At 39.3% G+C, this 14374-nt stretch overlaps 1 protein-coding gene across 1 annotated transcript; it reads left to right on the plus strand.

The window, feature by feature from the left end:
• The first annotated feature begins 690 nt into the window (after positions 1–690).
• kcng4a (potassium voltage-gated channel, subfamily G, member 4a) lies at positions 691–12595 on the plus strand. Its single transcript, XM_068048883.1, has 2 exons — positions 691–1553; positions 11834–12595. The coding sequence occupies exons 1-2, from the start codon at positions 801–803 to the stop codon at positions 12593–12595; spliced, it is 1515 nt and encodes a 504-aa protein (XP_067904984.1). The 5' UTR covers positions 691–800.
• Positions 12596–14374: the final 1779 nt, after the last annotated feature.

Raw genomic sequence — 14374 nt, forward strand, 5'->3', positions numbered from 1 at the left:
GGGGGGGGGGGGGGGGTGGGGGCGGTGAATAAAGGAAGACAAACTGGGGGTTTCATTTTTGGCTCCAGTCTTTGAAGCAGGTTAGTTAGTAGTTCATTTTTTTTTAAAGTTGTGTTCTGAAAGGCGTTTTTAAAAGGGAAAGGGGTCCAAATCTGCCCAATTTTAAATGCGCAAAAAGCTTCTATATCCTCAAAAATATCTAAATCCCAGTTTTGGATCCTAATTTGCATCCAAGGGTTTAGAGAGATCAGGTTAAGCGCAACTCGGGTCCTGCAGAGGTGAGCATGATGTATGGTTTCATGGCAGAGATGTATTGTACCGTACACATACATCTATTAATTCCTAACTAAACAGATAACTTGGTTAGAAAGCACTAAGCGAGCAAACGAATAGGAGGTGGATACAGCAGGAATGCATTCCTTCCAGGAATTAAAACAGGTTTAAAAAGTTGCTCTGGAGCGAATCTATTATAGAGCTAACGTCAGCGGAATTGGTGCTTATATCAACAATAGGAAAAAATTGCCGATGCTGGAAATCTGAAATAAACAAAACCGAAAACTTGGAATTACTCAGCATCTGCCGATGGAGAAACCGGTTCAACGTTTCAGGTGAATGACCTTATATCAATTTGTGCAATAGGACACTGTGTTCCCTCCTGACTACTTACATGCTTCATATTACTAAGTGCCCTTCCCTTTTGGCTCTGACTATTGATTTTAAATCTTCACAGATGCCTCCATGTAACCCTTTTCTTTTTGCGCAGATGACTTCGCCACTGTCTGTGACACGCTGACTTCAACATGCCCATCATATCTCGAAGCAGCGATAACGATTACAGTAATTTGAGCGACTCGTCGTGCAGTACATTGAATCACATTGTTCCGATAACTCAGGCCGAAGCCACTCCTGCTAAAGGAGCCTTTTACCAACGATCCAGACAGATCCACCGCCCAGGTCAACTGAGCCCCATTGACCAGAAGCGACACATCATCGTCAACGTGGGAGGCACCAAATACTTGGTGCCCTGGCGCACTTTAGATGAGTTTCCACTTACAAGACTTGGGAGATTGAAGTTTTGCAGCAGCTATGAAGAAATTGTGCAGATCTGTGACGACTATGACAAGTCCTCGAATGAGTTTTTCTTTGATCGGAATCCATGTGCTTTCCGAATGATCATCACTTTCATTTCGGCTGGGAAACTCCGACTTTTGAGAGAGATGTGCGCCATGTCCTTCCAGGAAGAGCTGCTTTACTGGGGGGTAGAGGAAGCCAACCTGGAGTGGTGTTGCCGCAGGAAGCTCGTTCAGAAAGTTCGTGAGGTGGCTGAGATCAAAAGAGGAGAGGAGCTTCAGACAGATACCGAGAAAGCCAATGTTCTGGTTGAGAGCACCAAATTGGGATACTATATGGACAAACTCAGAGATATGGTAGAAAATCCTCAATCAGGACTTCCTGGGAAAGTGTTTGCCTCCCTGTCTATTATATTTGTCACCATAACAGTAATTAGTATTTGCATTAGTACAATGCCAGATTTAAGGACAGAAGAAGAGAGGGTAAGTCTCATGTCATATATTAAATATGCACTGATATATTTCAAAGTCCTGCTAGAGCCTTAGAGAGTCATAGAGGCATTTTGGCAGAGAAGGAGGCCATTTAACCCATCGAGACCATGCCAGCTCTCTGTAGATCAACCCAGTCAATCCTATTCCTCAGCTGTGCCCTCCGTAGCCGTAGTTTAACTCTTCTTTACAAAGAACATTTGTTATGTGAGAGTTCTTATAAATTAATTTCAACATTTTTACCATCTGGTTTACTTAGATTAGTATCTGTCTTTGCTTCTAAGTAGGTTCCCATGTAATTATTCAATAAATCCCATGATTTCTAGTAAGATTAGTATCAACAGATATTGACATTGAATGCCAATATAAGTATGCCTAATCTGTTTAAATTATGTCCTGGGCAAAGATGTTAATTATTGAAAATAAGGTTGACAATTGTGGTCGAAACTACCATTACTTGTCATGTAGAATCTAAATAGCATTAATGAAATGAAGACTTCTAATCTGATATGCCAATTACTTTAGTAAGAAACTCGCCCCTTTGAATCAGAAGGTTGCATGTGCAAGTGCCACTCCAGAGATTTGCGCCCATAATCCAGCTGGATGTTTTAGTGCCGTACTGAGGGAGTGCAGCTCTGTCAAAGATCTTGTCCTATCTGGTCATCTATCGCATTGCTGTTTGTAGGGCCTTGTTGTGCCGCACTTCACTGCATTACAGCAGAAGTACTTAATTGGCTGTGAAGCACTTTGGGTTAGCTTGTGGTCATCAAAGGTGCTATGTAATAGCAATGTGCTTTCTTTCTTTCCATTTCCTATTGCAAAGTTTCCAAAAGCTTTAACTGAATGAAATTCGTAGTTGAGAGGGTAAACTCTGGATATAGATGTAATTATAATAAAGATAAACTCCTTAATGTGAAAATGCAAAATTAATAGATTTTTATGGTTCAACTAGTTATTTTACAATAAAAGAATGAAATATGTAGGTAGAACTCCAACTGAACCTTGTTATACCAGCTTTTCATTAAACACTCAATATAATGCTAAAGTAAAATAAATACAAGGTTGAGCAGATTAATGTGTCAATAGAAAGCCTTTACTTTTGTCTTTTGGGTCAACTGTGACTCAGTTAGTAGCATTCTTGCCTCTGAGTCAAAAGGTTGTGGGTTTAAGTCCAACTCCAGGACTTAACGCACAAAAATCAAATCTGACACTCCAGTGATGCAAATGTCAGAGGTATTGTCTTTTGATGAGACGTTAAAGCGAGGCCTTGTGTGCCCTCTCAGGTGGATGTAAAAGATCACATGGAACTAATTCAAAGAAGAGCAACGGAGTTATCCCTAGTATCCTGGCCAATATTTATCCCTCAATCAACATCACAAAAACAAATTATCTGGTCATTATTACATTGCTGTCTGTGGGAGCTTGCTGTGTACAAATTGACTGCTGCATTTTCTACATTACAACAGTGACTGCACTTCAGAAATACTTAATTGGCTGTAAAGCAATTTGGGACATTCAAAGGTTATGTAAAGTGCTATATAAATGGAAGTCTTTCTTTTTGCTACATTCATTGAACAACAAATCTGTATTCTGAATTTTGGGCCCAGCCAGGTGGGCTTCAGAATCTGTTTAGTTCTATGTTCATACTATTATAACATGTTCACCTCTGATTAAATTTACTTTTCTAGTTCTCATTCTACCCATCCTTTTTCAGATTAGTGTCAATCACATTAATGTTGGAGGGAGATGTATCAATAGTCAAAACTGCTCTGGGAGTTTGGTTGAGTTTGGCCAAATTTAATTATTTTGGGACCATTAACATTTATCAGAGATAGAACACTTTAAACCCACCTTTCTATGACAATGTTAACCCAGCTCTGAGAAGGAAAAACTGTTCTGTCAATTTTCATTCAAAAATAATTCAAGTTAGCCTGGATGAATGAGAATATTGTTTGGTTTTCACTCATTTAAAGGTGTCTTCCTTCAGATAAGAGAGCATAAATCGGACAGTCCTGCCCATGCAAATTGCACAGATAAAATGAATGATTTCAGCGAACAATGCCAAAGAGTTGTTTGACTGTTTCATCCAGGAAGTCTCACACTGCATGCAGACATGCTAAGGTGTATTGGTTTTGACAATTATACTACTTAGCTTGATGTGAATACCTCTCTGCACAAACATAAATTGTGTGGTGCAAAGATTCTCTTAAAGTTTGTACACCTTTATTTGCACAAAAAGTCTTGAAAAGGTTTAAACTTCATAACATAATAAGATTTCCTAATGGTGAAATCATACTGCAGGTGCTGATATGACCTTCCCTCACTTCTATTTTTGAAGCAAAAAGAACAGGGTTCTAATGAATTAAGGAACACAGATAACTATATTTGAACACACGTGCAAAGCTTTGATCACTGGCCTCTAAATTCTGATGACCTTTTGTAAAGTTTTTTCAAAAAAGTACTGATTTGCATGCCAACTCTTTTGTAACATTAAAAACTTTAGCATTAAACCCGAAGAGAGTTTCACTTTTATCTGCACATGAAACATTGGAAGGGAGCTCAGACAGCAAGGAATCCCAAAAGGTATCACTTCAAGCATTACAATGAGATCCATCCCAAAACCAAGAGTACTTAGTAAACAGTGTTTTGAAGTCATAAACAATGATTCTACTGCCCAGATCATTTGGAAATACATGATCATATTCCTGAACTCATGCAAGATTGGTCTTTTTCCACTAACTTGAAGATTTCTTGCTGCTAATCCAACATTATGCCCATAAGCTCTGACATGGCACATTTTTCTGCTCCACTTTGTTGCCATTTGGGCTTCCAAATCTAAAGTCCTCACAGCTGCTTAAGCAGTTGCAGTCACTTTCTCATTATTTACAACATAAAAGGCACTTAACATCTGTCAAACAACCAGTCTGATGGTTGGTTAATTGTTGTTCTCCTATCAGTATAGGCAGGATGAGCATGTTCAGGGGCTGGCAAAGGACACAGACCAGAACAGACTTGTTAACTGCCACTGATTTTTACAGCAGTCAGCGCCAGAGATACCCATAGTATCTCAGACAAGGAACCAAGTCCTTGAAGTCAAGTATGGTGCTTTTGATTGTATGCACTTATTTTACTGGTGAGGGCAATTAACTAATCTTCCATTGGCCTCTGATAATGCTGGTGTCTAATCAGATGCCAGGATAGTGGCGTTGTAGTCACTTGCTCTTTGAATTTCCCTCCCCTACAAAGGGAAGCTGGTGGCCTCTGTTCCACATTCTTGTTCTAAAACATAGAATGGGAACCCATCATGTGAAAGACTGCCAATGCGAACCCACATTCTATCACAGTCTGGCAAAGATCACTGGAACTTTAAGACGTTCTGTTACTGCACTACCTGGCGTATTTTGAAATTAAAGCTACATTGCCTCAAAACAACATTCTTCTTTATTTTGTAAGTCACTGTTTCTTTAGGTCCCTGTATCATGCACCACCTTTAAACCTTCTGTTTCTGTAATGAAGCACTTGCCTTGTTTTCTTAAACTGATGAACATCTTTGCAAATTTCAAAACAAATAATGTAAGGATTTTTTTACTGTATTGATAGGCCGTATCTCATATTTGCACCAGTATTCTTCATTTAATGGCTTCTCGGAGTTTTTGAAGTTTTTTAAATAAGCAGATTTTCAAGCTGTCCTGGTAACTAGTAACGATATAGTAGAAACTTTTAAAAGTGAGGTGGCAGTGTTATTTCAAATGGATGGGCTACATGGCTATTGCTGTGACATAAGGAAAAGCCTGGCAGTGAAAACAATGTAATTTCTGAAATATTCATGAGGACACCAGGACATCAATGTACTTATAGGCATTGTTTCACACTGTTTTTCTCTAAGAATTTTTAGGAATATGTAAAGATTATTAGGCCCAGATACCTGTACATTTACATCGAACAATCCCAAAGATGCCACTTTGCCTCACATCCTTCAGTTACTTCTCCCTCCAGAACTGCTTTTAATTGTTTCACTGACCTATATTGGCTCCCAGTCGAGCAAATCTTATCCTCATTTTCAAATTCCTTCACGGCCTCACCTCTCCCTATCTCTATAATGTCCTCCTGTCCTAAAATCCTCTGAGATCTCTTCACTCCTCCAATTTGGCCTCTTGCACATCCCCAATTTTCATTGCACCACCGTTTGCAGCTGTACCTTCAGCTGCATAGTTTTTAAGCTCTGTAATTCCCATCCTAAACCTCTGCATCTCTTTGCCTCTCTACCTTTAAGACACTTATTAAAACCCACATCTTTGACCAATATTTTGGCCACTTGTCCTTATTTCTCCTGATGTGGCTCATGTATCAAATTCTGCTTGATAATTTCCCCCATGAAATAACTTAAGACATTTTACTACATAAATGCAAGTTATTGTTTTTGTTAAACCCTATTATATCCACTTCAGTATGCTAGTTCACAACTCTGTTACTATTCAGTTCAACACTTTCCAATTGACTTCCCTTCTTTCTCTTAGCTTCCTAATTATTAACTCACATCTCCTAGTATTTGCTTAGATCTATTTTGTCAACTTCCTTTATAGTGTTGAAAGGTTCCGTTGGGTTGTCACTAAAGTCTCTTGCAAAGTAAACAAGTCCAAGCTCCTTCACCTTTCCTCGCACCTTATATTCCTGATACCCAGAATCAGCCATATTAATTTTGTGCAATAAAATGTCAGTGAGCAAAGCTGAATTGAAATGCTTCCACAGTAAAGGTTCCTCAATATGAGTCATGGCATTGATGATCCTATGCATATAAATGTTACGGGGCTTAAAAGTAACTATTCAACATGTAGAATCATCAAAGCTGGAATGTTGCTAAGGAAAAGCACCATGTTTCAATTTTTAGCTTACTGAAGACAATGCTGTGCTTAACTTTTTCATTTCACTTTTTCTGCTTAGTAAGAGTCATAGATGCTTTTGTTACTAACAATCTCGAATTTTTCTTAGTGTGACGGTCCTGTAGTTTTTTTTGGGAATGTGCGGGTTGCCTTTAAGGCTTGCAAGGGATCAGTATTGCTTTTAGAGCCGGCAAGCCCTAGGAGTTATAGGAAGGTGCATTTTTGTTGCCTTAGAAACAGCCATTTGGAGACTGCGATTCAAAGGGTGCATTCTCGTTACCATAGATACAGCCACTGGGAGTGAGCCTGATGCCAGACATTTGTTACAATTCAGTTTGAACTAGCAGTTCGTGAGACAATTTGTCCTAACTGAACACAGACAGAAGACAGACAGCTGTGGTGTCAGCACTGAAAAAAAGCTTTCAACCATTTAAACTGAAGGAAATAGGATTTTTGTCTGTTTAATTATTATCTCTCGAAATTCTAAAAAGTCAAGCCAAGACAGAGATCTCTGGTAATTTAAATTGAAGAAAGGGAAGTTAGACTGTGACAATCTTTTATCCCTTAAAAAACTCTAAAGTCAGATTGATTCCATTGAAAGTGTTTGCAAGTTGTTAATTGCTGAAATTCACTGGAGAAGGAAAGCATCACCTGCTGAAGTTGGACTACGGACTGTTCTACTGTGGAAGAACCTTTTTTCCCGCATCGAACAACATTCTGCGACGGACTTCGAACAACGTTGGACTGTAAATTTGTAAGGACTCTAACTTTTCTATTTTTAAATGTTCATAGTGTTTAAGAATTTAGTTCTTTTAATTAAAGAGTTAATTTGTTGATTTAAAGACACCTGGTTTGGTTAGCCTCATTCGGGGGTTAATTGGCTGGGTCTTTCTTTAATTTGGAAAGTTTTTAAATGATATGCTAGCCGATTTGTGGAACAACGGGATTGAATTAACAGTGTGTTGGTCCCACCACAATCAGAATCGTATATTTTGATTGGGGGCTTTAACAGGAGCGGTCAATCGTAACATTTAGTAATAACTTGTTTTATTTATTACATGAAAAATGCCAACATTTTGTCTGTATAAACAAGAATTGTGAGTTACGTTTGGGGCAAGGTTCTGACTTTAGGTTGATTATTTTTAAAAAAAGCTTTATGAGCAGTGACTGAATTAAAGGAATCTGCCAAGCTAAAACAAGTTGTTTCATTTTTTGCCACAGTACATACTTGAAATAAATTCCAGCTTTGATGTTTCTACATGTTGAATAGTTACTTTTAAGCCCTGTAAAATTTATGTGCATAGGATCATCAATGCCGTGACTCATATTGAGGAACCTTTACTGTGGAAGCATTTCAATTCAGCTTTGCTCACTGACATTTTATTGCACAAAATCAATATGGCTGATTCTGGGTATCAGGAATATAAGGTTTGAAAAGGAAAGGTGAAGAAGCTTGGACTAGTTTACTTTGGAAGAGACTTTCGAGGCAACCTAACAGAACTTTTCAAGACTATGAAAGACTGCAGAGCAAATCAACTTAGAGAACATCCTGCAGCATATGGCATGCTAGACTGAAAGCTAAGGCAGAAACACAGAATAAACAGAGCACAGAAGCTACTTCCCTTGAGCGCTGCAGAAACATGAGAAATAGGGCACAGAGTTTGACATTTTACAGTTCAACTAAACTGTACAACAAAAGTCAAAGGAACAGGATAAGGTAACTTGATCCATTGAGCTTGCTTTGCCTTATTATTAGCCATGGTGGCTCTTTTCTTTAATCCAAATTCCACATATGGTCTCCTTATCTTTTAATAGCCTTGCTTCAGATAAGTATCTATAGTAGGTAAATAAGTATTTCTCTCACTATTAAGCGCATCAATTGATTCTGCATCTGTGTCCTTTTGGGGCAGCACATTTTTACAATCCCTTTGAAGAATTCTTTATGGATTCTGTTTAAACCTGCTATTTTCAAAATTCACAATATATACCTGAGGCTTTTTTGCACAATGCATTGAAGAGCCTTTGTTGCTTCACAGTAAACAAATTTGAATGAGGTGTCCTGATAAGATGTTTTGCTACCCGGATTTGATGAAATATCCAATCTTTGAATTTCTAGCAAGAAATTCTTCCCCTTTATTTCTGAAAAAAATGAATTCAATAAAGAGTGTGAGTCAAATCTTTGAGCCTACAGAACAAAAGCACACCTGAGATTCAGATGTCTCTTTGAAGATGGTCCAAATTCCTAGAAGTCAGGTATATACTATAATTTTTTTATGGTTCTGTCAGTATATTCCACTTTCAGCTGTACTTCAAATACTCCAGAAAATGGGATTAATCTCGTGAGATTTGTCACTTGTAGTGATACTCTTGCCTTTTAACAAGCAACTAATATGTCATGTTGACAGTGTGCCAATGCACACTCTCGACAGGTCTGTCGTATAATACAGTTAGCAAGTTTAAATATTAAACAGCCTGCATTGCCTGCAAAGTTTAAGTAAAATAACATTAAGGAGTCATTTAAACTGGGAAAATAAAGTCATTTAACTTCCACGAAGTTTGCTTTCAGGCAGTTTTCTCATGCAATGCAATGGACCATCAAAAATGATTTTAATGCCATATTATTGTTAGGGTCCTTAATGAATGTTTCTCTTTCCAAGTAGAGCTCTAAACACAGTAATTAACTCTACGCAATGAGAGTGTGACACACAACATGCCAGCACATATTTGTTCTGTGGATGACTAACTGTCACTATTTCAACAGCACAAACTCTACGTTGATCTCCTTCCTGATGATGAAATGAGGGCTGATTTCAATTGACTTGGAAGTCTGTCAAATAGTCATTCTGATCTCCAGAAGACAAAAATTTGAACCATATTTCAGGGTACACATATAACAATTCCTCTGTCTGCTATTTTAGTGGAAGTGTTATTCTATTTGATAATGTTATTAAGAAGTCTAATTTCTCCATTAAGACATCAGACAGAGAAATGTGATATGAAAACAGTAAGAGCATGTCCTCTAATATGTAATACCTAGACTGTAATCTTAGAATTTTCAGTTTAGTGAAATATTTCCCACGCATTTTGTAAAAACTGAAATATGTAAAATGAACTTGCATTTATATATTGCCTTTCACGGCCTCTGGATTCCCAAAGTAATTCACTGCAATTGAAATACATTTAAAGTATTTTCACTGTTGTCATGTAGGGAATCACAGCAGCCAATTCACACACAGCATGGTCCCACATGCAGGGCTAGATTTAGTTCTCCCCAGACGTCCGGTTCCGTGGTAGGGGGGGCCTGAAGATGGCTCCAGATGAGGCCCCGCCACGGACCTCCCGGTGGTGGCGAGGCTCTGTGGCGGCACCACCTCCCCCCTCCCCCGCCACTGGGCGATGGGACCAAAATTTCAATATTCAAATGAATAAAATTAATACATTTAAATAGACTTACATGCGATCTTGAGGGCCCGCCACGATCTTCTGCACAGCGACCAGCACTCCTGCGCCTTCAGATCCCTGTCCAGGGAATCAAGGTGCCGCACTGTGGTGGGGAGGGGGGAAGAGGTAAGTTGATCAGTGCGGTGGGGAGTGGGGTGGAAATGGGGTCAAATACACCTCATGGGTGTAGGGGATGGTGGGATGGGTTGAACCTTAAACTTTGTGCAGTTTGGTGGGAGAAGGTCAGATGTAAAAGGTAAGTGTACAAAAGGCGCCTGCGCACAGGCAGCGACGCCATTGCCGGGGATGGACAGCCCGTCCCCTCCACGAGATTTGTGGGGGGGTGGGGGCCGCCCCAGCTATTTAAATGATCCACCGCGCTTAAGATCGTGGTGGCTCTTTGGCGTGCAACTTGCATGGGTGGGCCGGCATTTTTTGAGCTCACCGCTCGTAAAATCCAGCCCACAGTTTTGACATAAATGACTGGATAATCTGTTTTGATGGTATTGACTGAGGCATAGACTTTGACCAATATACCAGGTCAACTCTCTTGCTCTTCTTCAGATACTGCTATGGGATCTTTTCTATCCACCTGATATAACAGATGGGATCTTGGTTTAACATTTCATCCAACATATAGCAGCTTCAACAGGGAACATGTCTTCAGTAGAGCACTCAATTGTCAGCCTAGATTATGTGCTCAAGTTTCTGAATGGGATGTGAACCGATAGCTTTCTGATTCATCAGCAAGTGTGCTATCATTGAGCTTAAGCTTTGAGTTTAGTGGGTTTCTTCTGGTTATAGTTTGTAATAAAGTAAGTATTTGCCACATACCTTTAAATGCTAATAATGAATGTCTTAATCAGTAATGTGTAAGATTAATAAATGATAAGTTTTATTATTTATTAAGTTTGAATTTTTGACCCCAATTTTGTGGTCAGTGGTGAGGCAACAGTGCTCACCATTGACCTCGAAGAAAGCTACTCTTGAAGATTTAGCAATCTATGTGGTTAATTTGAATCTGGAACTAAGTCAAAGGGATCTCCAGGCATCCAGCAACAGTGATGTCATCAAGTAGGTTAAGCAGGATAATCAGATTGAAGAATTCTCACAGGCAGCAAACCAGGAAGTAAAATGCATTGATTATCCCTCATTTCTAATTTAAATTTTACAGTGAAAGAAATAAATATTGGGACATACACATTTGAAGCTGCACTATCAGAAACAAACTTCAAAACTAATTTTTAATTGTATTAAAAACCTGGAATTTTTTTTATCATATTGGAAAAAATTGACAATACATAAATATAAAATTAGTTTTCCAGGGCTAGAAATGTTGTTCAGCAGTAGTTATGACATAGTGCGCTGATATAATACCCAGTTACACCTCATTAACGAGGCATAATTTTTTCAGGCGGTTTTAACGGTGATATTACAGCATAGAAGGGGAGGTTCTAATCAGATCAGTGAATTCTAAAGATTGTTGTTTGTGGCAAATTCAACGGTGCACCCTTTGGAGGAACAGAGAATCACTAACAGTAAATCTGGATTTCCACTTTCAACTGCACATGTGCAAAAGCCAGATGTTGCTGTCAGTTTCACAGGGTAATGATGGAAAATACTGACAGTTTTGCTGTCATTCCAATCGCAAATTCCAAGCCAATGTGTTCATATTTTATGAACTGCTGACTACATCTGATTAAATAATGCATTTGTGGACAGAGAAACAGAGTTACCATTTCAGGTCGATGACCCTGAAAGTTCTGATGAAAGGCCATTGACCTGAAACATTAACTCTGATTCTCCCTCCACAGATGCTGCCAGACCTGCTGAGTATTTCCAGCATTTTCTGTTTTATTTCAAATTTCCAGCATCTGCAGTATTTTGCTTTTAAATAATGCATTTCTTTGTTATTAATGCTATGTAATTCTTTTTTCTGCATTTTGTCTACAGGATAAATGTTCCCAGAGGTGCTATAACATGTTTATAATAGAAACCACCTGTGTGGCCTGGTTCTCCTTGGAATTTGTGCTTCGGTTTATCCAAGCACGAAGCAAATGGCAGTTTCTGAGAGGCCCTTTGAACATTATAGACATATTGGCAATTCTGCCATATTATGTTGCACTTTTGGTTGACAAAGGACCTGCAGACAGCAACAAACCTTCGGGAAGTAACATCTATTTGGAAAAATTAGGCCTGGTCCTCCGAATATTGCGCGCCTTGAGAATTCTATATGTCATGCGCCTTGCTAGGCACTCCCTAGGACTTCAAACATTGGGTCTTACAGTCCACCGCAGTATTCGTGAATTTGGACTCCTTCTTCTTTTCCTCTGTGTGTCTGTCACACTATTTGCACCACTGGTATACCTTGCAGAGAATGAAACGGGCAAAGGAAAAGACTTCAACAGTATTCCCGCATCATACTGGTGGGCTATCATTTCCATGACAACAGTTGGATATGGTGACATGGTACCTCGAACTATTCCTGGTCAGGTGGTAGCTCTTAGTAGCATCCTTAGTGGGATCCTAATAATGGCATTTCCTGCAACATCCATTTTCCATGCATTTTCCCGTGCATATTTGGAGCTAAAACAAGAGCAAGAGAGAGCACAAGCCCATCTGAAGCGCATCCAAAAAGCAGCAAAGCAGACAGAGAATGAAGGCTTGAGTGACACAAAAATATTAGTTTCTGAAGACCAAGATTGTTCCAATTAATTTGGTGATGCAGAGAAAAATGTCTTTTAATTACTTCTAATTTTATTGATTGATTCACTGATGTTTCTTACTTGTGCTGAATTGCACAGAATATACAGCACAGAAACAGGCCATTCGGCCCAATTGGTCTGTGCTGGTGCTTTTACCCACACAAATCTGCTGCCATTCCATCTACCTCAACACAGCCTTTCAGCATATCTTTCTATCCCTTTTTCTCTCAAATACTCATCTAGTTTCCTATTGATAGCAGCTAAGCTACTTAATTCAACCATTTCCTGTGGTAGCAAGTCCACATTCTAACCACTTTCCAAGTAAAGACATTTCTCATTTCCCCATTGGCCTTATTAGTAAGTAACTTAAATTTTGACTCCTAGTTTTGGGTATTCTCACAAGTGGAAATGGGTGGATTTGGGAGAGGTGGGAAGTTAAAATGCTAAAAATCTGAAACAGGAATCCAACCAACCTTGAATCTTCCCACTTCTGGTTTTAATGGAGATGGGATGCAGGACAGACACTTGCAGGATGCAGGGCAGCCAGTAAAACCTTTGAAGGACACTTTGTGCCTCCATTTTAACAACTTTTTTATTTTTAGCTTATATCAGCTATTCTTCCCAGGACTCAGGAAACCTGGCAGGTAAAAGGAATTGAGAAGGGCTGGATTCATCAGGTAAGTGTCTTTATCGCACTGCTTGTGGATCCCAAGGAGCAGGCCAACAAGTTTACCCTGTGAATCCTCTATGATCTAACTGACCCCTCCATAATCAGACCTCACTCTTGACCACAATTGAACCACCCGACCACCATTGCCAACCCCGTCAGCGATCGCTCCCCCCGACCATCCCTACCCCAGTGATTTCTCCCACAAACCACCATCTCCACCCTGCTCCCCCAACCATGATCTTGCCCCCGACTATAAACTCCACCCCTCCAAGATTTCTCCTACCCCAACCCCCTACTAGAACCCTGATAGTAATCTCTCTCTGCCTCCCTACTTGCTCCTCTGTTGCATGCTGCAGGAATCTATGCTGACTGTTGGGTAGGAATCCTGGAGCAGAAATTTAAAAGAAGTACTGCAGTTAAAAACTGCACGACTTTCAGGAAACCCGTCCATAACCTTTCCCCGCAGTCTGGAAATGCAACTCCGAAAATATCAGGGCTATTCTTTCCACATCTAACCTGCCCAACCCATTCAGAACCATTCTGATGAAAGTCCTGAAACGTTAACTGTGTTTCTCTCTCCACAGATGCTATCTGATCTGCTGAGTGTTTCCAGCATTTTCTGTTTTTATTTCAGATTATCAGCATCTGCAGTATTTTGCTTTCCTACCATATGGTACCTTGTCAATGCACTCACCTTGTCTATTCTTTCCACTACCTCTTCAAAGAATTCTATCAGGTTAGTTAAGCATGAGTTTGCCTTTCAGAATCCTTATTGACTATTTTTTATTACATTTTCTATCTCTAGATGCTTTTCTATCACATATTTTAGTATAGATTCCAGTATCTTTCTTATTACTGACATTAAGCTGACTGGCCTATATTTCCTAGGTTTTGTTCTATCTCCCTTTAGCTGTCTGCCAGTCCTCTGGCACTATCCCATCTTCGATGAACCATTTATATATATAAACTTGTGCTTCTGCTACCTCCTCCATAGTTTCCTTGCATATTCTTGGTGGTAATTATTAGTCAATTATTTTCTCATTTTCTATTCCAGCAGTATTGATATTCTTTTTAAGTTCATTCTCTATTTCGTTATCTTCTTTAGTAAAAACTGAAGCA

This window comes from Heterodontus francisci, chromosome 17 (assembly GCF_036365525.1).
Source record: "Heterodontus francisci isolate sHetFra1 chromosome 17, sHetFra1.hap1, whole genome shotgun sequence".
In the NCBI taxonomy this organism is placed as follows: Eukaryota; Metazoa; Chordata; class Chondrichthyes; order Heterodontiformes; family Heterodontidae; genus Heterodontus; species Heterodontus francisci.